Source organism: Macroventuria anomochaeta (assembly GCF_010093625.1).
Source record: "Macroventuria anomochaeta strain CBS 525.71 unplaced genomic scaffold BU25scaffold_9, whole genome shotgun sequence".
NCBI lineage: Eukaryota > Fungi > Ascomycota > Dothideomycetes > Pleosporales > Didymellaceae > Macroventuria > Macroventuria anomochaeta.
This window is the reverse complement of record NW_022985370.1, coordinates 355,140-375,560: the sequence shown is the minus strand read 5'-3', so window position 1 is coordinate 375,560 and position 20,421 is coordinate 355,140. Positions and strand designations below refer to the sequence as shown.

Below are 20,421 nucleotides of genomic sequence, written 5' to 3'. Positions count from 1 at the left end.
ACCACAGGTACTTCTTATGCACCTCCCCTGGGGTGTGCAGGACGAGCGCAGGCCGAGGATGTCGCGTGCCAACTCGATTGGTGAGGCGGCAAGTGAAGGAGGCAGCACAAACACCCCCCTGCTTGCTGTAAGCTGAGAAGCGAGAGAAGCCTTGTGATCAGCTGAAATCCTTCGTCGATGCCATTGTAATCGATTGGGTTGCTGCGCGCGGTACTTCTCCTTGGTGGGTGTTCAGGCCAAGGGCTGAAGAAGTGGTGTGAACTGCTGCTCTCTCGCGAGAAAGGAAGCGACGCATGTCATCTGGTTGGCTCTTGTCTTAGCGCACGTTTTTAGCACAGAGCGCCGGCTCTTGTCAAGAATGCCTGGATCTCTCGATCGAACTCTCAGATGCGACGTCATGGGACACTTAAATCGCTCTCGTTCTCTTCTAGTATTTCAAGTGCGCCAGACGGTCTGGAGGCGCGTTTGCTGTAAACGCACTCGGCTCACGCCACTGGTTACTTCCAGCCAACGTGGCTAAGACGCGTGGATGACTGAGGAATGCAGACGTCGCGTGCGGCTGTGTGTTGTCTCAAGGCAAACGTCGCTAGACCACACGATCACAGTCATGATTATGCTAAAAGAAGGGTCTTTTCGCCCGCTACCCGCCCTTGTAATTATGCGGGGTGGCCCACAGTATATACCCACTGACACGCCGTCTCCGGTTTTTCTTTTGGCTGTTCCCTTCTTCTCCTTTATTTCCAGACGACCGTTGATGTCGTTGTGGATCGCTGGCTGGTACCTAGGTAGTACTTGTGCACGATGATGCTCTTTTCACCGCCAAGGTGCGACTTTCGCGTACCTTCCGCATCTGGACGACAGACAGTTCCCGCTGCCTTCACTTCTCCAACTCCATCTGTGCTCGCTTGGCTCGTGGACTCTCTATCCACATCGCCCTCACCTCGTACTCGCCAACCCACCAACGCGCCTTCCTCCCGACGCAACTCTTACCCACAAACTTCTCCACAATCAACCCCGCGAAGGAACAACAAAGAACAACGAACTTCCCTCTCTGACAAAATGTCTTTTGACTACGACTCCTACCAGTGCAGCCCGAGATCACCCGCATTTGAGCCCATCTTGGGCAGCATCACTGAGGCCGCCGAGTTCGAGGGTGAATCAGACGTCGAGACCGAAACCAAACCCGTCAGGCCGTCACTCACCAAGATCGACTCCGCGTCGCAGGATGTGCCCGAGGCTTTCATTCCTGATATCTCCATCGGTGAACCAGAGCTCACTACAAAGACCGCCAAGGGCACTGTTATTCAGTTTGCGCGCATGACTACCGCTAAAGCAACCTCTGTTCGCCGCGTGCTTCGCAAGGTCCTCGAAGCCGACAAGGTCCGCCGCCGCAAGGTTTTGAAAGTCTACCTCAAGGCCCTCAACTTCTTGCGTTACATGCTCAAGGCCCACGACCGCTATGGATCTGCAATGATGACGACTGGCATGTACATGCCGCGGTGAAGGAAGGATTGGCTGTTTTAAAACGATTTACGAGAACCTGTTTGGACGAATTTCATGATTATGCATGAGCATTTTGGGATGCAGCATTGCACGGCGTTATATACCCAATGGCATTTGGGTTACACGGAGAACACGAGACTGCGGTCTACTTTCACATTTCAATCACATGCAACAATTTGGTTGCAGTATCTGGCGACAGGTAGCAATACAATCATTCACGCCCTCGCATCGTGTTGTGTCAGTACTTGAACGTCGTGTGCTTAGCTACAAAGCTGACTTGTCTCGCTGTATCGAGTCTCACCCTGATTGCCTCCCGGCGAGTCACTTTGTGGTTTTCAAGGGTACCTGCCTCGTGCAACGCTTCACGATTGCCATCTCCACTTCAGCGAACAACGACCAGATCCATCAGCAAGGCTGCAACCCCTCCAAAAATCCCTTTCCCGCGACCGTGGGTACCCGATACCTGGTTGAGCGTGCAAATTTGAGGCTGGTCGCGATGCATGACGTTCGTTGTGCGTGAACAGCTAGCCTCAGTTGAATATCTTTCTAGCGGCCCCACTTGCATATGCTAAGGCAGTGTGCCGCTCACCGTTCATTCCCTCAAGAATGCCGTGAACTATAACAGAGAGAATGCGGTCCTCGCGAGGAGTGAAACATTGATTTTGCGATACTGAGATGAGCATCTGCCTGGAGGTGTGGCAGCGCGGTGCGCCCAGACAGCCAACCATCTTAGCACGGGCAGATTCCCTTGGCCTCGAAGACACACGTCACAGTCTAGTTCAGGTGGGCACCAGAGAACCACCATTTGCACCACCCCACCACCCACCAATCGCCGGCGACCTGAATTGTTTTTGGCTGCACTCCGAGGGCCGTTCTCGCACCTGACCTAGATCACCATCTGCACGAATGCCCTAGTCTTCCCGCACCTGTGCTCCGCATTGACGCTCTTTTCTTCCTATTCTGCACCCAGCTTCCACCCTGGACCGCTTTGCAGCCTACCGCGAGAGCCTGTCCGAGCAAGCCTTTGAGCTCTACGAACTACCCAAAGAGGAGAGAAGCAACCCAGTACGGGCGCCAGAGAGTAAGAGAGAGCGCAAGAGACGGGAGAAGCTCGAGCAGCTTCGCGAGGCCGACGAGATGAAGTTCTCCCACAGCCTGCAGTTCAATGCGGTGCCGGACTGGAGCAACCATTATGTCGCCTACAGCAATCTGAAGAAGCAGTACGTCTTGCATGTGGAGGAGCTTGGGTGCGCTTCAATTGGTAGTGAAGAGGCTGACAAGCAATGCGCTGTATAGGATCTACAACCTTGAAACACAGATCAACCAGAAGAACACTGCGACCACCGATGCCGAATCGTCACCGTTGTTGAACGGCGCTGCCGACGACCCAGACAAAGCCTTCACCAATCTTCTCGATGCTGAACTGGAAAAGGTCACATCGTTCTACCAGCTGAAGGAAGTTGAGATCTACGGGGAGCTGGACGCCCTGATCAACGACGAGGCAGACTATGAGCGTGAGCAAGAGGAGCTCGACCAAGAGCAGCAAGATGCGCCGCCGGGGAAGCAGACGCGCAGTACCAGCATGTTCAAGCAGATCGGTTTCAATCGCCCACGGGGAATGAGCACAGTAAGCGGCCGCTCAACGGGCGACGGCAATGACGATGACGACGACGACGACGATTCCGACGTCGATGCAAACGAGACCTCGAGACTGCGACAGAAGAGCCCTGATGGCCAACGAAGGCGGCGACGAACTACAGACGAGAACATGAACTCAGATGGTGTTTCCTCGAAGCGCAGAGCAAGTGTAGCCTTCGATGACTACAACGACATGGCATTTTCGGCGCTGTATGACGAGGGTGTTTCTCTTAAGAAGCGAACTGTCAGCGTATACGTATCGCTGTGCGAACTTCGATCCTTCATCCAGCTCAATAAGACTGGTTTCGAGAAAGTTCTAAAGAAGTACGACAAGATCCTGGATCGCAAGCTCAAGAGCCAATACCTCAACAAATATGTGTACCCCGCATACCCATTCCAGCAAAGCACCATGGATAAGCTTACGCTGAAGCTGAAGCACGTCGAGCACGCCTACTCCCAAATTTGCACCAAGGGCGATGTCGCAGAGGCCAAGCGCGAGCTGAGGTTGCACCTGCGAGAGCACGTGGTGTGGGAGCGGAACACAGTCTGGAGGGAGATGATTGGTATCGAGAGGAAGGCCCAAGCTGCGAACATTGGCATCACACAGACTCTACTTGGCCGCGATGTCAACGCAGGCCGGGTACGAAGACAGGGAGATGACAATGAGCCTGAGATCAAGGAGGTTGTCACACCCATTGGGAGATACAGATGCCCGCAATGGCTGATCAGCAAGACCTTCTGGACACTGGTCGCTTGCATAGCAGTGTTTGTTGTTCTGTTGGTGGTACCCATTATGGAGAAGCCAGAACAGCAGAACTGCCTTGCGATGGTAATCTTTGTCAGTGCCCTGTGGGCGACTGAGGTAAGGCTAGAATCGCCATCAATCGTTGCATGTGCTAACAAATACAGGCTATACCGCTTTTCGTCACGTCACTCCTTGTACCGTTCCTCGCCGTTACTCTCGATGTCGTACGTAGCGATGTTGAGCCGCATAAAAGACTCGGCTCCAAGGCTGCAGCAGGCTATGTGTTTGCTGCCATGTGGTCACCCGTCATCATGCTGCTTCTCGGAGGCTTCACTATCGCAGCTGCGCTTTCCAAGTACAACATCGCCAAGATGATGGCCACTTTCGTTCTGAGTAAGGCTGGAACGAAGCCGAGGACTGTCCTTCTTACCAACATGTTCGTCGCCATGTTTGCTAGTATGTGGATCAGTAACGTCGCTGCACCTGTATTGTGCTTCTCGATCATTCAGGTATGTTTACGACCTATAGTCTTTCTGAATGTGTACTAACAAAATTAGCCTATTCTTCGCAACCTACCCGCCGATTCCAACATGACCAAGGCATTACTCCTGGGTATCGCCCTCGCGTCCAACATCGGTGGCGCTGCATCGCCAATCGCCTCGCCTCAGAACCTCATCGCGCTTCAGAACATGAATCCTGAGCCGTCTTGGGGTATCTGGTTCTTCATCGCTTTGCCTGTGTGCATCATCTCTATTCTTCTAATCTGGGGTCTGTTGGTCGTTACCTTCCAGCCAGGCAAGGGCACAACCATCGTGCCTATCCGCCCTATGAAGGATAAATTCACTGGAGTTCAGTGGTTCATCAGCATCGTTACCGTGATTACTATCGCACTTTGGTGCGTGAGTCACCAGCTCGAGGACATCTTCGGAGACATGGGCGTTGTGGCTATCATTCCTCTTGTGCTATTCTTCGGTACTGGTATCCTCACGAAGGAAGACTTCAACAACTTCCTGTGGACCATCATTATCCTCGCTGCTGGCGGCTTGGCCCTTGGCAAGTCTGTCAACTCCTCTGGCTTGCTCAGCACCATTGCCGAGTCCATCACTAGTAGTGTCGAGGGTATGAGCTTGTACGGAGTGCTTGTTGTTTTCTGCGGTCTCATTCTCGTCATCGCTACTTTCATCAGCCACACTGTTGCGGCGCTCATTGTGCTCCCGCTTGTACAACAGGTTGGTCAAAGCATGCCGGAGCCGCACCCCAACCTGCTCGTCATGGGCGCTGTACTTATGGCAAGTGGCGCTATGGGTCTGCCTACCAGCGGCTTCCCCAATATGAGTAAGTCAGCCTCAGTGATGCTCATTACCACAGTTGGTCTAACGTGTAACAGCTGCCATTATGATGGAAGATCAGAGAACTGGACAACGCTACCTTGAGGTCAAACACTTCCTCACCCGTGGTGTGCCCGCCTCCATCATTACCTTCATTGTTATCATTACCGTTGGCTACGGGCTCATGCTCGCGGCAGGCTTTTAAGTAAGCCAAACCCTGTATCCAGCTTGTACAAAGTCTTGCATACTGTTTCCACATATTGCATGCGACATCGCGTCGCGGAACTGGCGTTTTGCATGATCTGGGCTATTTGAGGGAGTAGAAATGTATTGAAGCGCACGCGCCTATGTTGCTCAGGCGTCCTATTTTACCAACAATCGAACATTTTTCAGCCAGCACCGGACCTACCTCACGATCCTGCAATGGGCAACCCAAACTTCATCATGCTAAGCAACATCCCAAGACATCGAGTCAAATGCCAGTTTCGTCATCCACCTAACTTCACGCATCACGTTGACCCACTAAACTCCGTGGTTTTGGTCAACACCCATCGCACGTCGTGATGGACCTGACCCCAAGCGTACCGTCAGGGAGGTAGACTAAGTCCATTTAAGCTTTCGCGCAAACCTAACACGCAGAAAGCTTGTTTCTATAGGGCTCTGTATTGCTCAGCGGACGAAGTTACTGTAACATTACAGCAGGCGACTACAAGAGCATAACGTTATGCTTCTAGTCTCACCTGGTTGCAAATAGACCACAGATGCTCACCTTTTAGACACTACCACCCGTTCTTTCATCGCTAAGACTATGAAGTCTTGAATCTCATTCGGAAAGACAATTCCCTGCCAGCTCCACCATAGACATCGAGCTGCACTTTCCAGCCCCAACAACATGAACACCCTCCTGACCGCTGTTTTGGCTGCCACAGCCTCCTTCTACTTCGCATCGACCCATACGCTCAACACTCGAATCGTACACCAACTTCCCAAACCGACATGGCTCGAGAACATTGCCGCAACGCGAAATGGATCGCTACTAGTCAGCGTCATCGGCAGACCCAAGTACACATGATCAATCCTCTCACCATACCCTCAACCGCCTTCCTCGTTGCCAATATCCCCAGCGTTAACGCTATCCTCGACATCACTGAATCGTGCGATAATATTTTCGCGGTTGCGGCGGGCAATTATACGTCTGCGAATGCGCCTGTTCTTGGCTCGTTCAGCGTGTGGTCGATTGACCTGACGATCAAGCATGGAGCTGCGGAATTTGGGAAGATGGCTGATACTCCGGGATTGAGTATGATCAATGGGCTTGCAAGGCTGGATGAGCGTACGCTGCTTTTAGCGGACTCGTGGGCTGGCAATATTGCAGCGCTTGATACTCAAATTGGTATTAGGATCAACGCATAGTTCAGGCTAGTAGAGGAGACACGTAAGGCATTACTTGATGAGGATGTGTACAACTTTGATGAGGCTGGATTCCTGATGGGTGTAGCTTCAACGTCAAAGGTTGTCACTAGCTCTGACACTGTTGGTCGCGCTACTGTTGTTCAGCCAGGCAATTGTGAGGGGGTAGACAACAAGATCATCACTCTCTGCATGCCACCTCACACCTCCTCTAGCCTCTTGACGTTGGCTGCTTCTCTCCTCTTAAGGTATTGTATGGACACAAGGTGTCTGAGCCTGCACATGAAGGAGTCTATCACGTAGATAAGCTTGACTTCCTATACATATATAAGAAGATCAGGCTGTCAGCACTATCAGAGAACAATATCATGGCTGGCTTTCAAGCAACAGGACTTATCCCACCCAGTCCAGAACGCGTCCTATCCAACCTCACTGTTGTCAGAACACTATCTCCGCCAGGGACAGCTGCAGAACACAATGTGTGGACAGCAGAGACACCGTGTACAATTGATCAGCTTCAGCATCAGGCTCATCTCATACAAGATCTCCTCAAGCATGAGTCACAGAGTCCAACTAGTCAAGCTATGTCTCAGCTTATCAGAGGTTGTCAGCTTGCAATGCAATCAGCACCAATCCCAGCTTAAGAGAATACAAAGCTACGTGCTTCTAACCAACGCCAACAATGTAAGCGTCAAAAGTATAGACAGTATGTAGCCTGTGGGGGAGCTCTACAGGTTGAGCAAGGTCGATTGCTAGACTTACAGGCTGATGTAGTGGTTGAATAGGAGGACCAGGCCCAGCCTGCTCAGCCATGTCAGCAGGCACCACCAACGTGTAGTAAATGCCATATACATGGTCATAACAGAACTCAATGTAAATCAATCTAGTCTGTTATCTGTCAAGTTTTGGGACAGAATGAATATGTAGCTGTAGAGCAATTGTACGCTGAGTTGCGTTGGTTTTGGTGGGGCTGGTGGATGAATGGCATTGGCGGATGACTGGTGGAACACGTTATCTTACGCTTGGGATGACACATTTTACCTAAGTTGATCTCACTCAATGGACACCCTTTCCACGTTACTGCAAATTCTCACGAGGCTCTTCTACATTTAAGAGTTACACATCCATTAGACGTCCTATGGATCAATGCGCTATGCATCAATCAGAGCAGCAAGGACGAGAGATCGCATCAGGTGAGCCAGATGAGATCAATCTACAGTAGAGCGATCGAAGTATGGCTTGGCCCAAGCCATCATGGCACTGACCGACTCTTGGATGTTATTGAACATCACCGCAATGATTGAAAGTTCGACGATCAGTGGAAGGTTGTGGCCTTCTCCTAGACCCTGCACTCATAGGCAGTCTTCGTTATCTCGAGAACAGACCGTACTGGACTCGTATTGGATCATCCAAGAAGTGGTAGTTGCCAGATGTGTCAAAGTCATGTGTGGCGTACTAAGCGTCAGACTGCGATCGTTCCTGATAAGCACGTCTACCATAGGCGTTGAACGTCAGAAGGCTCGGTACGCCCTGGAACCTAGGAGTTGATTTTGAACGCAGAGGGTAGTCGTAGTACAGAACGAACACCCCGAACTGTACGACTCGACGCCCTTTGTGGCGGACAAAAATCTTGCGGCTTATGATCGTTACCATCCGTCCTGGGAGGCTCTACGGGAAACATATAAAGGGCCAATATATGAATTCAGAGGCTGGAAATTGCATATGCACCAAAGAAGGTTTATTTATTTGCGGAGCTTTGAAGACTTTTGTTGGAAGCTTTTAATAGTATCGGTTTAGCTTAAGCACTACGATCAGCCACTTCGAAAAGATTACAAGAGTCGAAATAGGGTATCGGTGCTTGCAAGAATGTACATACCCCCCTGACCTTGGTACAGTGATGCGTGCAGTGGGTACGTACCGTGGTTCATGAGGGCGGACAGCCTTGTGAGTGACCGTTCGCCACGTTGTTGCCCTGCAGGACATGTATCAAATTGTCAATTCTGTCAACCAAGATAGAAACATCCACTTAGAAGCCTTCATTCTTACATAACATCAGTCTGTCGCAGTCGCGAACCATGTCGCGGTGTGGGTCGTGAGTGATCAGTACGCATGTGCGGAAATATTGAAGGATTGAACTGAGGTTGTATTGGGTGAAGCTACGGACAGTATGTATATGTGAGTAGCTGTAAACAACGCTAGTGTGACGTGGCAGTCACTCCCATGGCAGGTGAGGTTCGACTGGGAAGAGCACCCTGAACCGTGACAAACCAAGTTCAGGGGGGTCTGTACATTTCAGCGACTATCATACTCTCAGTCCAGCAATTGGGTCGAAGTCAGTAGAATGGAAAGCGGGACACAACCTTGAAACAACGGAGCGTATCTTTTCCAGCCTAGGGTTGAGTTATTCAATGCTCCTAGATAATGGCCCATATTCCTTACAGAGCGATGCTGAGTTACAAAAGTAAGCTAGCGGTGGGCACCTTGCTTAATACGGCTAGCGGGTAGTTTCCGAAGATATGAGTCTCGAGACAGCTTTGATGATAGCGTTTGCACTGAAAGACACAAAAGTTCACCTGTGCGGATGCATGGGGTCCGTATGGACACATGAGTAAAAGACTCGTTATAATTGAAATGACTACCAAGAAAATGCGAACATGGCCCTCGAATCGTAATCATATCCTGAACATATACATAAAGCTGCGTGAAAAGACCTTTTGCTCCTTGCAATGCGGTATGACCATCGCTTGACCCTGTTTTGAATATTTCTATACAAAATCACCAAGCATTACGCGCTGCAACCCGTTTAAAACTCGAGAAATCGTCAGAAAGTGGACTCAGAATTTAGTGCTGGGCGCCCTTGACGTCTTCGAGGTTCTCAGCAGGCTTGTTGCTGGGGTACAAGTACTCAGTCTGGGGGAAGAACTCCTCTTTAATCAGACGAGGAGAGGTGAAGCGGAGGACAGGGTTGGAGGAACCAGCCTTGTCGTTGGTACCGGAGGCACGGGATCCACCGAAAGATTGTTGACCGATGAGAGCAGCTGTTGTCTTGCAGTCTGGAGTAGTTTGTTAGCAAATGGTTCAGAAATGATTATATCATGGGAAAGCTTACTAATGTAGAAGTTGCCAGCAGAGTAGCGGAGAGTGTCCTCAGCCTCCCGGACGGCAGAGCGGTCGTTGGCGAAGACTGAACCCGTCAGGGCGAAACCGCCACCAGCTTGGTCGACCTTCTGAAGGATTTTCTTCCAGTCAGCGTCCTTGTAGACATGGATGGCGAGAACAGGGCCGAAAACCTCGTAGTTGAAGAGCTTGTGGTCGGGAGAGTCAGAAAGGTAGACAGTGGGCTTGACGAAGTAGCCCTTGGAGTCGTCGTAGGTTCCACCAGCAATGAGCTTGAGTGAGGGATCGGCGTTGGACTCGTCAATGATCTGCTTGATCTTGTTGAATGAGCGGTCGTGGATGACGGGGCCCATAAATGCAGAGAGATCCTTGTCGGGATTTCCGATGGTGATCTCGTTGACATCCTTGATGAAAGCGTCGAGGAACTCCTTGGAGCGGGACTCAGGGAGGTAGAGGCGAGAGGTGGCAGAACACTTCTGTCCCTGGTACTCAAAAGATCCACGAATGGTGTGCTTGACGGCAGAGGGAATGTCACCAGTAGAGTGAATGAGGGTGAAGTTCTTACCGCTGGTCTCACCGACCATGCGCGGGAACTCGCGGTAAGTGCCCTTGCCAATGCCCTCACCAATGCGAGCGCAGAGGGAGCGGAAAACATCTGAAGAACCGACGAAGTTGAGACCAGTGAAGTCGCGGTTGGCGAAGACAACATCGTTGATGACCTCTGGATCACCAGGAATGAACTGAATAACGTCTTTGGGGAGACCGGCCTCGAGCAGGATCTTGTACACAATGGTAGAGGCGTAGATGTTGGAGGGGGAAGGCTTCCAAAGGACGACGTTACCCATGAGAGCAGGTCCAGCAATCAAGTTGCCACCAATGGCTGTGAAGTTGAAGGGAGAAACGGCATAGACGAACCCCTCAACAGGACGGTAGTCCATGCGCGACCACATGCCGTCAGAACCACGGTCGGGCTGACGAGCCAGAATCTCTGCAGCATAGTTGCAGTTGAGACGGAAGAAGTCAGCCAGTTCGGCGGCGGCGTCGACTTCACCCTGCCAGATGTTCTTGCCCTGTCCGAGCATGGTTGCAGCAATCAGCTCATAGCGGTATTTCCCCGCAACCAGTTCCGCAGCCTTTAGGAAAATGGAAGCACGGTCGACAAATGGTGTCTTCTCCCATGTCTTCTTGGCCTCGAGAGCTGATGTGATGGCATCTGAGACCTGCTCCTTGGAAATAAGAGGATAGTTGGTGAAAACGGTGTCCTTCTCTGCGGGGATGGGCTGGTCCCATGATCCAGCAGACGGTTGTGATGTACCGTTAAGGAAGATCTCAGACTTAAGAGGAAGTTGAGACCTGAGCCTCTTGAGCTCTTTAACAAGCTCTGTGCGCTCCTCTGAGCCCTCCTTGTAGGTAGGGTTAGGCTCGTTGCGTGCAGCTGGTAGTCTGAAGGGTACAGTAACGTTGGTGCGCGCCTGGAGACAAGCGAGGCGAGGCGCTTTGATCAGCGGCCGCCTTGTGGCACGGAGAGATGTGATGTTGCGAATGCTCGACATGTTGAGAATGTGTATGTGAGAGGACTCGAGGGATTGAGGCTGCTGCACTTCTCAATGCTGGCCTCTGCCTTTTGAGTATGCACAATGAGGGGTCTTGTGGAGAAGCTCCATCATCGACCGGCTGGCATTCCGTTCACGTACTTTGATTCAGCCGTCGATTGCCGCTGAGATTGTCACAGGTTACGTCTGCTGGATACATTGTTGTGAATGCCGATATCGTCTTTGGTAGTATTCGGGTACCTGCCCGATTATACTGGAGTTCGAGACGAAGCATGAACGGCCGGCAACGCGAGACGCATCTACGCTACAATAAATATCGCGAGAGGAGGCTTAATTTGGCTGCAGAATAGCATCACTATACCCATCGTTGTTTTTCTTCGTCAGTTCTACAGTCACAATGCCTTCTCAAGTCCCTCCTGCTGGTGTTTGGTGCCCTGCGGTTACCCTGTTCGACCCAGACACAGACAAGGTCGATTTTGAGAACCAGGCACGCTACTTCCACTACCTCTCTACCACAGGGCTCGCAGGCCTTGTGATCTTGGGTACAAATGCAGAGACTATGCTGCTTACGCGGGAAGAGCGCAAAGCGTTGATCGCGACTGCACGGCGAGCCGTAGGGCCCTCGTTCCCCATCATGGCGGGTGTCGGTGCGCACAGCACCGCACAGACACTCGAGTTCATATCTGACGCAGCTGCGGCTGGCGCGAACTCCGTGTTAGTCTTGCCGAACGCCTACTTCGGCATGTAATATTTGTTTCTATAATCGGAAGATGCATCGGCTAATTTGTTTCGAAAGGTGGCGCTACTACACCCCAGGTTCTGGAGAACTTCTACGACCAGATCGCGGCTCGCAGCGAATTGCCTCTTGTAATCTACAACTTCCCCGGCGTGTGCAATGGCGTCGATCTCTCATCAGACTTTATCGAAGCCATGGCCAAGCGCCACAGCAACATCGTGGGCGTCAAGCTAACGTGCGGCTCCGTGGCCAAAATCACGCGTCTCGCAGCCGCACTGCCCAAGGAGAGGTTCGCTGTCTTTGGTGGCCAGGCCGACTTCATCATTGGCGGTCTCAGCTCAGGCTCCTCTGGATGCATCGCTGCTTTTGCCAACGTTACCCCACGATGCATCGTCCGTATCAACGAGCTCTATTGCCAGGGCAAGCACACAGAGGCTCTTGCTCTGCACCAGAAGACTGCGCTCGCTGAGCAGGCGATCAAGGGCGGTATTGCGCCAACAAAGTACGCTGCGGCAATTCACAGCGCTACCTATGCCGGTATCCAGGACGCCCCCGCCAAGATGGCACCGCGTAGGCCATACGTTGCGCCAGCCGCTACTGTCCAAGAGATGGTCAGGTCGAGGACGGCGGAGGTTGGGGAGATCGAACAGAGCCTGCCTCTTATCAACAGGCCTATCTCTTCGAAGATATGATGATACGATGTTGTGGAGTTCGGTGTGGGTTCATAGACAATCATAGACTCATCAGTATATATCTTGGCTCCGTGCAATATCTCCTGCACTTCCGCGCGGATATCGAGGGATCGTAACTCAGCCTCAGGAAAAGCAACCAAGCAAGGCTTGAGGCTTTCGGGACATCGTGGCTTATCTACACACGTGGAGGCTAGACTCAGATAAGATTCGGTACGAGACCCGAATGTACATGGGAACGACGGCATGGTTACCGTAGCGTGTGGATTAGTATGGGCTGACCCATGGCTAGGCTTGTGGCTTACTCTGTCCGGGGTCGCTTCATGCGGGGAAGTGAATCGAAGCGTTGCCCAAGAAAGATCCCTGTGTCTGGCCCGCTCGTATGGACCGACTACGCCCAAAGACCTCCAACTGTGACAGATACCATGAGATAGCTAACCGAGGAAAGTGGTATGGGCGAGATTCGTATTAACCATGACCCAAGACCGAGAAGTCAATGATTGGTCGTGCCAAGCGCTAACTCATTGCAGTAGGGCTACGAGATATCAAGATCTTGATCTTCACTCTGACCGCTTAATGGGGGGCCCTCCAACAATGACCCACCGATCCGGATCCATCATCTCCATCTCTTTTCTTCTTTACTCTTCATCATATCCTAACATAGTTGTCGTGTGTGGACATCATGTCTGACAACAAGGCCTTCGAGGTCAACGAGAAGTCCACCTCACCTACAACTGAGGTTCAGGGCAGGGACGAGGACATCTACCGTGCGAATACTGAGAACGGTTTCATACACGGCCAAGTTCACAATGCCGATCAGCTGCAGAGGCACTTGGGTAACCGTCAGGTCCAGTTGATCGCCATTGGTGGCTCGATTGGTACCGCTACCTTCGTCTCGATTGCCAACGGTCTGGTCAAGGGTGGTCCGGGAAGCTTGCTCCTCGCCTACACCATCTACTCTTGCATGCTTGGTCTTGTCAACAACTCCATGGCGGAGATGGCTTCGTTCATGCCTGTCACCGGTGGCTTCATTCGTATGGCTGGACACTGGGTAGACCCTGCGATGTGAGTCTTTCCGGTCCGTTCGAGTTGTCTCTGGTACAATTACTGACACCTGTTATAGGGGCTTCTGGGCTGGTTGGAACTTCTTTTTCTACGAGGCAATTCTGATCCCCTTCGAAATCTCGGCATTGAACCTTGTGCTCAAGTTCTGGAGCGACGACATTCCAGTCGCCGCCGTCGTCGCTATCTGTGTAGTCTTGTACTTCGCTACCAATGCATTCGTAGTCAAGGCATATGGAGAGGCTGAGTTCTGGCTTGCTCTCGGAAAGGTCTTCCTCATCTTGATCGTCTTCTCCTTCACCTTCATCACGATGGTCGGCGGCAACCCCATCAAGGACGCATACGGTTTCCGCTACTGGAACAATCCAGGCGCCTTTGCCGAATACAACACCACCGGCGACCTTGGCCGATTCGAGGGGTTTCTTGGGTGCTTGTGGAGCGCTGCCTTCACCGTTGTCGGCCCCGAGTACTTGTCCATGCTTTCCGGTGAGGTCAAGCTTCCCAGAACCTACCTCAAGAATGCCTTCAAGGTCACCTACGCCCGTTTCGCCTTCTTCTTCATCGGTAGTGCGCTCTGCGTCGGAATCGTCATTCCCTACAACGAGAAGACTCTTCTAGACATCATGTCTGGCGCCTCTGGGGGTGCTGGAACTGCCGCTGCGTCGCCCTACGTCATTTCCATGAGGTATGTGAAAGTCTCCACACTTATTTAGAACCTTTACCGATAGTCAAATAGGAACCTGCGCATTAGCGGTCTTCCCCATCTCACCAACGCACTTCTGTGCACATCCATTTTCTCCGCCGGAAACGCCTACACTTACTACGGAACCCGTTCGCTGTACGGTCTTGCCCTCGAGGGCCAGGCTCCCAAGTTCCTGAAGAAGTGCACCAAGAAGGGTGTGCCATTCTACTGCCTGCTCGTCACCATCTGCTTCCCCTTCCTCGGTTTTCTGAACGTCGATTCTGGATCCGCCAAGGTGCTCACCTGGTTCATCAACATTATCACTGGTGCCCAAATCATCAACTACATCGTTATCTGCATCACATACCTGTTCTTCTACCGAGCCGTTAAGGCCCAGGGTGTTGACCGCAAGGCCATGCCTTACTACGGATGGTTCCAGCCCTACGGCACCTGGATCAGCATGATCTTCTTGATCCTCATTCTGGGCTGCTACGGATACGGCACCTTCCTTCCCGGCAACTTCACCATTGACGGCCTATTCACATACTACATGATGGTTTTCGTTGCACCTGTTCTCTTCTTCGGCTGGAAGTTCCTCAAGCGCACCAAGATGGTCAAGGCCCAGGAGGCTGATTTGGTATGGGAGAGGGCGTACATCGATGCTTACGAGGCTTCGTTCGCTGAGGAGACTAAGGGCTTCTGGCAGGAGATCCTTGAGATGCTGATGTGCGGCATGAAGGATCGTAAGAAGCACAGGCAGTACGCTTAGGCGAAGCGTGCTAGTCGTTCGGTGGCGAGGAGCTGGGTACCTCCAGGGGAGTATATAGCTGGTTCGCGTCAACGGTGGGAGACTGTCTGGATACCCAAAATTCGCTTGCTCTGTTGTAGAGAAGGTCCTTGCTAGAAATGAGAAGTGTTTTTACTGCAATTATTGCTCGACTGTCGTTGTGATGATCGCCACTTTCCCACAGACCGAGACAGTGCGACTCTCCACCAGAACTTCATCTACATCCCTACAACCACCACGGTATGACGAATCCAACGGCTCGAACTATGGATCACACGGTCAACACGTTTAACGAAACTCGGTGTGATCTCCACTATCGAAAAATTTCTCGGGAGCGGTACCGGTCGCGTGGGCACGCCGTGCAGCATGGTCTCGCGACGGACCAAACAACCGGAGGCAGAATGCGCAGCAATATAGATTGCAGAGAAGCCATGCAGAACGTAAGCAGGACTCTCGATCCAACCTTGTTCAGACCTCACATCTCACATTCCAGCAGCCATGTTCCGCTCCGTCCCTAAGGGTCCAGCCGACCCAGTCTTCATCCTCAGCTCGAAAGTGAAAGCCGATAAATCGCCTTCGAAGATCGATCTCGGTGTCGGCGTATACAGGAATGAGCAGGGCAAATACAATGAACTTGGTGTGCTGAAACAGGCGAAGGAAATCCTGACAAAGGCGGAACTCGGCCACGACTACGAAGTCACAACAGGAGATGCAGAGTTCGTGAAGAACGCGTGCAAGGCCCTCTTTGGTGCAGAGACGGAGCCAGTAAAGACAGAGAGGATTGCATCTGCACAAGCGATTTCAGGAACAGGAAGCATTCATCTTGCTGCTCTATTCTTGAGCCGCGCTGAGGAGTTCAAAGGGAAGAAGGTATACGTTGGAACACCCGCCTGGGGCAACTACGAGCCCCTGTTCAACCTCGTCGGATTCGAAGTCGTCAAATACCGACATTACAATGCGGAGCGTGGAACAGTCGCGTTCGCTGATCTCCTCAAAGCCGTCGACCAAGCTCCCAGCGGTAGTATATTCGTCCTTCAGGGCTGCTGTCATAACCCTTCAGGCGCAGACTTGAGCAAGGAGCAATGGCGAACACTCGCTCGGGCCATGAAACCAAAGAGTCATTTTCCCTTCTTCGACATGGCATATCAAGGTCTCGGTGCGCCCCTGGCGGAGGATGCATTCGGTCTGCGACACTTCACAGAGCAGGGCTTCGAATTGCTGGCTTGCCAGTCATTCTCGAAGAACTTCGGTCTTTACGGCGAGAGGTGCGGCGTCCTCCACATCCTCACAGAGAAGGAGGCAGCCGCAGACAATGTTTACGATCAGCTCAGGTGCCTGATCAGGTGGGAATTCTCATCCAGCCCAGCATACGGTTCGAGACTGGTGAACACGGTACTGAAGGACAGCGCCCTCACATCGCAATGGCAAGATGAGCTAGCAGTGATGCGAGAGCGACTGGTCGGTCTCAGGATGACCTTGTACGACTTGTTGACGAAGAAGCACAAGGTGAGCCTCCCACAACACCGTCCATTTGTGTTCGAGCACTGACAATATACAGACACCAGGCAACTGGGACGTAATCCTCACATCGACCGGCCTCTTCTGCTTCCTTCCGCTGAGTCCACAACAGTGCGAGACGCTTGGTAGCAAGCACCACATCTACATGCTCCTGAGTGGGCGCATCAACGTCTCAGGCATGAACCAGTCGAACATCGAGAGGATAGCACAGGCCATCAATGAGGTGGTCCAAGGCGCACCGTCCTCGCGATTGTAAACTGTAGAAGGACCGAGCTGATAGTGAACTGCCGTATTGTTCTTGTATTGATGTGCATGTGATGCCATGGTGCAGCAGGCTGGGCATAAGCTAAGTCGGGGAGCGAAGCTGTTGATCTCGGGTCAGCTTCCGAATTTTTCGAATCACATATTATCGCGCATATCCGCATGATCCAAATAGGAAATAAGATCCAGTGCTTTAGCATTTACACTGCGGCTCCAATTGCGAGTCTAAACGCGCGCGTTGTCTCATGGTGATAAGTGTGATACCTGGGAGTTGCGAAGTCGCTGATACTGAGTGAAAGGCTAGACCACCCCTGCCGCCTCCCCACGCCGTGGCGCAGCGCCAGACTTCATCGAAGAGAGATAGCGATGCAGGGCATTGTTTCTCCAAAGCTTCTCGAAGGCCCTGAAATTTTGTTAAAACGCGCTGATATGGAGATCTGTGGTTCTCGATTGACGCAGGGACGTTCGGTGATGCGGGCAGGAAATAAAACTCTGCCAAGTCTTCATTACCTAAGACGTGACTTCATCCCCAACATTCCCCGCACGCTCACACACCCGCGCGGCAGTTTCCTCGTGAGTTGTGATCATGTGGGCCAGATAGGACCATGCGACCAAAATTTGACGTTGGCTCGAGCCTCATCGCCTTGTTGTTACCAATTTTGCTCCGGAATAGACAGAGCCTTATCAGCGTAATCGGCGCCCCACCTGACTGTGGTTAACTGTTTTTACAAGAGGAATGCTGCAGAATAACAGACATCTGCTGTAATGGCTACCTCGAATGAACACAGACGAGTAACGAAGAGATCCTCAAACGCGTACGCTTCTGAATGATGGTAGTCTTGGTTCCCTCGCTAACGTTGGTGTAGCTGCTCCAGATGCCGAAGACAGAAGATCAAGTGCTCCGGTCAGCAGCCCTGTGCTAACTGCGGCAAGCGAAACTTGACCTGTATTTTCGATGATCGAGACAACAAGATCTTGGTGACCCAAGGGTACGCCACTCCAGCCTTACTTCGAGCCACTCTTCTGACTGGCCTTCAGCTACCTCTCAGACCTTCAGGCCAAGGTGGCACGACTCCAGAACGCACAAAACGCGCCTTCCGCTTCCAATCCACTTCTAGAGAACGATCAAGATGCTCGAGCCCGAGCAGAGAGGAGTCACTCTCCTGATGAGGCTCCCAGGCGGACGGCACAGTCCAGCGGCGGCGGCACTCGAGAGAGCACACCAGGAACAGATGGACCTCGAGAGACAGCCAACTTAACTAACCCCCTCACTGAAGCCCCTTCCAGGTACATGGCAGCCTCTAATGGACAAACTTGTGGGTCTTCTCCATAAGCTCCATAATACTTGATAACACTGACACGTGATACAGTTTACATGGGAACATCGTCCAATTGGTCCTTCCACGGTCAGGTTTTGAGCTTGGTTCATGAGCATATGCACAAATCGCCTCTCCCAGCCGCAGAACTGCTGTTCGATGGATCTGCGTACGACCTTCCCTGGGATGGTACCCGCAGCTTGCCTGAGTCTGCTTCCCCAGTCATCCCGAGCATCGACCACGCTATCTTCTTGATCAACGCAGTGAAATTTCATTGCGCTCAAATGATGCATCTCTTTGAAGAAGAAGAGTTCATGTTCAACCTGCATGCTTTCTACTCAGGCACAGGCGACAAAGCTCTCTGGAAAGAGAGTCTCTGGTATATCCATTTCTTGATGATCATAGCGTTTGGCAAGACCTTCGTCCAGCAGAATAACCATTCGCCTAGGCCGCCTGGTGCGGACTTTTTCATTCATGCTCTTCAACTACTTCCGGACACGAACAAGCTATGCCGGAACCCTATCGTAGCAACGGAGGTCCTGTGCTGCATTGCGCTTTACCTCCAATCCTTAGACTCTCGCAACGCTGCACACGTCACGATGGGCCAGGCTATGCGCATAGCTCTCATTCAAGGCATGCACACAGACATGCCGGTGATGAACTTGGGGGAGGTCGTTGTTCAGCGCTGCCGCAAAATCTGGTGGACCATCTTCATCCTTGACCGCCACATGACCTCCCTCATGGGTCTACCGCAAACGATTCGAGATGAAGACGTGTCATGTCAGCTCCCGAATTACCAGAACTCGCCTCAACGAGCAGCTGCATTGAACATGCAGATCAAGCTCGCAAAGGTGCACACTGATATCGCGAGCACAGTATACGGCTCGAAAGGAAGGCTTCGCAAGAAGTTTGTTCTCAGCATCAAGACGGTTCTCGACAAACTAGCTGGACTAGCAGAAGAGCTCCGCATTTCGTTTCCTCTACACGCTGATGAACGTTTTGGCGGCATTTCCAGGTTACCAGCGCATTCTCATTTGTACTACTACCAGGTAAGGACTTCACTGCAGCTCCAGGAGTATTTTTACTAATCGTCTCAGACCATTGTAATCGTCACTAGACCACTGCTATTTTGCTGCATGAAGAAGGTCTTCGAATCCCCACAGCAGGTCATTCCTTTGATCTCTTCACCCAAGATCCGAAAGGTGCTGCACATGTCTCTAGAGGCATCGCAGAAGATCCTGGCAATTCTCGAAAGCCTACAAGACCAGGGGCTTCTTGGTTAGCAACATCACCTGTAACTGCTTGATTGAAGCTAACGTCATCAAGAAACCTTCCTTCCTTGGGATCTTGACGCGCTATTCGTATCGACCATGGTCCTCATCTTGACTCGCTTCGTCGATCCAAGCCTGCTGGACGACCGAACACTCTGGCTGGAGAAAGCGTTCACGCTGATGGAGACTATGATCACCGGCGGCAACCATATCGCGGACTACCGCATGCGCGAGCTGTGCAGGTTAGATGAAATGCTCGCAGAACATGCTGCAATGCAGGAGCGACCGCCACTGATGGAGGCGCTCAACCAGCAACAACTCCCTCAGCCCAGCACAAACATCATTCAGACCGTGTCAGGAATCCCCGAGGATCCTACGAGTGCGAAACCTATGTATGCTTCGCCAGATGGCGGCCCACTCTATTCAGGGTTCAGCGACGAGGGCAGTGGTTTTGGTGATGATCTCACGGCCGAACAGATTTTGGCAGTTGCCGAATCTATGGACATCGAGGGGACGGATTGGCTTTCTTTTGGCGTCTTTGACAACTACCAACCTTTGGAAATGGTGGACCCGTCGATGCACTGAGGAGCGAGCACACAGTGATAAGACGCACACGACAGCATGTACGAAATATGTCACGACTTGGAAATGCATCAATATGAGGTTCGGCTGCATACAAATGGAGTTTGGGGTACATGAAAGATTTTAGATTTGCACAATACGACATTCGAAAAGTTAAATCCCCACGCGACTTTCAAGACAACCTCCAACGCAACTTCCGGTGCACCTTCCTGTGCGACTACCA

At 51.9% G+C, this 20,421-nt stretch overlaps 8 protein-coding genes across 8 annotated transcripts; 7 read left to right on the top strand and 1 right to left on the bottom strand.

The window, feature by feature from the left end:
* The first annotated feature begins 600 nt into the window (after positions 1–600).
* Positions 601–1,841, top strand: BU25DRAFT_271170 (uncharacterized protein). The gene has a single exon (XM_033701823.1). The coding sequence runs from the start codon at positions 802–804 to the stop codon at positions 1,501–1,503; it is 702 nt and encodes a 233-aa protein (XP_033563839.1). The 5' UTR covers positions 601–801; the 3' UTR covers positions 1,504–1,841.
* A 771-nt stretch (positions 1,842–2,612) lies between these two features.
* Positions 2,613–5,609, top strand: BU25DRAFT_388824 (SPX domain-containing protein). The gene is made up of 4 exons (XM_033704490.1): positions 2,613–4,003; positions 4,051–4,395; positions 4,444–5,221; positions 5,274–5,609. The coding sequence occupies exons 1-4, from the start codon at positions 2,735–2,737 to the stop codon at positions 5,417–5,419; spliced, it is 2,538 nt and encodes an 845-aa protein (XP_033563838.1). The 5' UTR covers positions 2,613–2,734; the 3' UTR covers positions 5,420–5,609.
* A 2,084-nt stretch (positions 5,610–7,693) lies between these two features.
* Positions 7,694–8,373, top strand: BU25DRAFT_408914 (uncharacterized protein). The gene has a single exon (XM_033705936.1). The coding sequence runs from the start codon at positions 7,879–7,881 to the stop codon at positions 8,170–8,172; it is 294 nt and encodes a 97-aa protein (XP_033563837.1). The 5' UTR covers positions 7,694–7,878; the 3' UTR covers positions 8,173–8,373.
* Positions 8,374–9,422: 1,049 nt separating this feature from the next.
* Positions 9,423–11,324, bottom strand: BU25DRAFT_408913 (delta-1-pyrroline-5-carboxylate dehydrogenase 1). The gene is made up of 2 exons (XM_033705935.1): positions 9,734–11,324; positions 9,423–9,677 (listed from the first exon to the last, which is right to left on the bottom strand). Exons 1-2 carry the CDS (start codon positions 11,292–11,294, stop codon positions 9,466–9,468), a joined length of 1,773 nt encoding a protein of 590 aa, XP_033563836.1. The 5' UTR covers positions 11,295–11,324; the 3' UTR covers positions 9,423–9,465.
* A 367-nt stretch (positions 11,325–11,691) lies between these two features.
* Positions 11,692–12,775, top strand: BU25DRAFT_438638 (dihydrodipicolinate synthetase; the record flags this gene model as incomplete). The annotated part of the gene is made up of 2 exons (XM_033709072.1): positions 11,692–12,034; positions 12,091–12,775. 2 exons carry the CDS (start codon positions 11,692–11,694, stop codon positions 12,720–12,722), a joined length of 975 nt encoding a protein of 324 aa, XP_033563835.1. The 3' UTR covers positions 12,723–12,775.
* Positions 12,776–13,133: 358 nt separating this feature from the next.
* BU25DRAFT_363833 (uncharacterized protein) lies at positions 13,134–15,283 on the top strand. Its single transcript, XM_033703767.1, has 3 exons — positions 13,134–13,784; positions 13,843–14,466; positions 14,518–15,283. Exons 1-3 carry the CDS (start codon positions 13,402–13,404, stop codon positions 15,230–15,232), a joined length of 1,722 nt encoding a protein of 573 aa, XP_033563834.1. The 5' UTR covers positions 13,134–13,401; the 3' UTR covers positions 15,233–15,283.
* Positions 15,284–15,503: 220 nt separating this feature from the next.
* BU25DRAFT_485619 (aspartate aminotransferase) lies at positions 15,504–17,512 on the top strand. The gene is made up of 2 exons (XM_033711237.1): positions 15,504–16,756; positions 16,809–17,512. The coding sequence occupies exons 1-2, from the start codon at positions 15,749–15,751 to the stop codon at positions 17,022–17,024; spliced, it is 1,224 nt and encodes a 407-aa protein (XP_033563833.1). The 5' UTR covers positions 15,504–15,748; the 3' UTR covers positions 17,025–17,512.
* BU25DRAFT_438635 (uncharacterized protein) lies at positions 17,338–20,309 on the top strand. Its single transcript, XM_033709071.1, has 6 exons — positions 17,338–17,844; positions 17,896–18,018; positions 18,068–18,345; positions 18,400–19,394; positions 19,443–19,623; positions 19,672–20,309. The coding sequence occupies exons 1-6, from the start codon at positions 17,795–17,797 to the stop codon at positions 20,199–20,201; spliced, it is 2,157 nt and encodes a 718-aa protein (XP_033563832.1). The 5' UTR covers positions 17,338–17,794; the 3' UTR covers positions 20,202–20,309.
* The last annotated feature ends 112 nt before the right edge of the window (positions 20,310–20,421 follow it).

Bases quoted from the DNA above. Each gene is read 5' to 3' on its own strand.
- BU25DRAFT_408914 (XM_033705936.1), top strand. From the start codon at position 7,879: ATGGCACTGACCGACTCTTGGATGTTATTGAACATCACCGCAATGATT.
- BU25DRAFT_408913 (XM_033705935.1), bottom strand. From the start codon at position 11,294: ATGTCGAGCATTCGCAACATCACATCTCTCCGTGCCACAAGGCGGCCG. The intron at 9,678-9,733 runs GTAAGCTTTCCC...AAACTACTCCAG, and splicing joins TGCTGGCAACTTCTACATTA to ACTGCAAGACAACAGCTGCT.
- BU25DRAFT_271170 (XM_033701823.1), top strand. From the start codon at position 802: ATGATGCTCTTTTCACCGCCAAGGTGCGACTTTCGCGTACCTTCCGCA.
- BU25DRAFT_388824 (XM_033704490.1), top strand. From the start codon at position 2,735: ATGTGGAGGAGCTTGGGTGCGCTTCAATTGGTAGTGAAGAGGCTGACA. The intron at 4,004-4,050 runs GTAAGGCTAGAA...TAACAAATACAG, and splicing joins GTGCCCTGTGGGCGACTGAG to GCTATACCGCTTTTCGTCAC. The intron at 4,396-4,443 runs GTATGTTTACGA...TAACAAAATTAG, and splicing joins TGTGCTTCTCGATCATTCAG to CCTATTCTTCGCAACCTACC.
- BU25DRAFT_438635 (XM_033709071.1), top strand. From the start codon at position 17,795: ATGGCTACCTCGAATGAACACAGACGAGTAACGAAGAGATCCTCAAAC. The intron at 18,019-18,067 runs GTACGCCACTCC...ACTGGCCTTCAG, and splicing joins AAGATCTTGGTGACCCAAGG to CTACCTCTCAGACCTTCAGG. The intron at 18,346-18,399 runs GTGGGTCTTCTC...CACGTGATACAG, and splicing joins AGCCTCTAATGGACAAACTT to TTTACATGGGAACATCGTCC.
- BU25DRAFT_485619 (XM_033711237.1), top strand. From the start codon at position 15,749: ATGTTCCGCTCCGTCCCTAAGGGTCCAGCCGACCCAGTCTTCATCCTC. The intron at 16,757-16,808 runs GTGAGCCTCCCA...GACAATATACAG, and splicing joins TGTTGACGAAGAAGCACAAG to ACACCAGGCAACTGGGACGT.
- BU25DRAFT_363833 (XM_033703767.1), top strand. From the start codon at position 13,402: ATGTCTGACAACAAGGCCTTCGAGGTCAACGAGAAGTCCACCTCACCT. The intron at 13,785-13,842 runs GTGAGTCTTTCC...CACCTGTTATAG, and splicing joins CACTGGGTAGACCCTGCGAT to GGGCTTCTGGGCTGGTTGGA. The intron at 14,467-14,517 runs GTATGTGAAAGT...ATAGTCAAATAG, and splicing joins CCCTACGTCATTTCCATGAG to GAACCTGCGCATTAGCGGTC.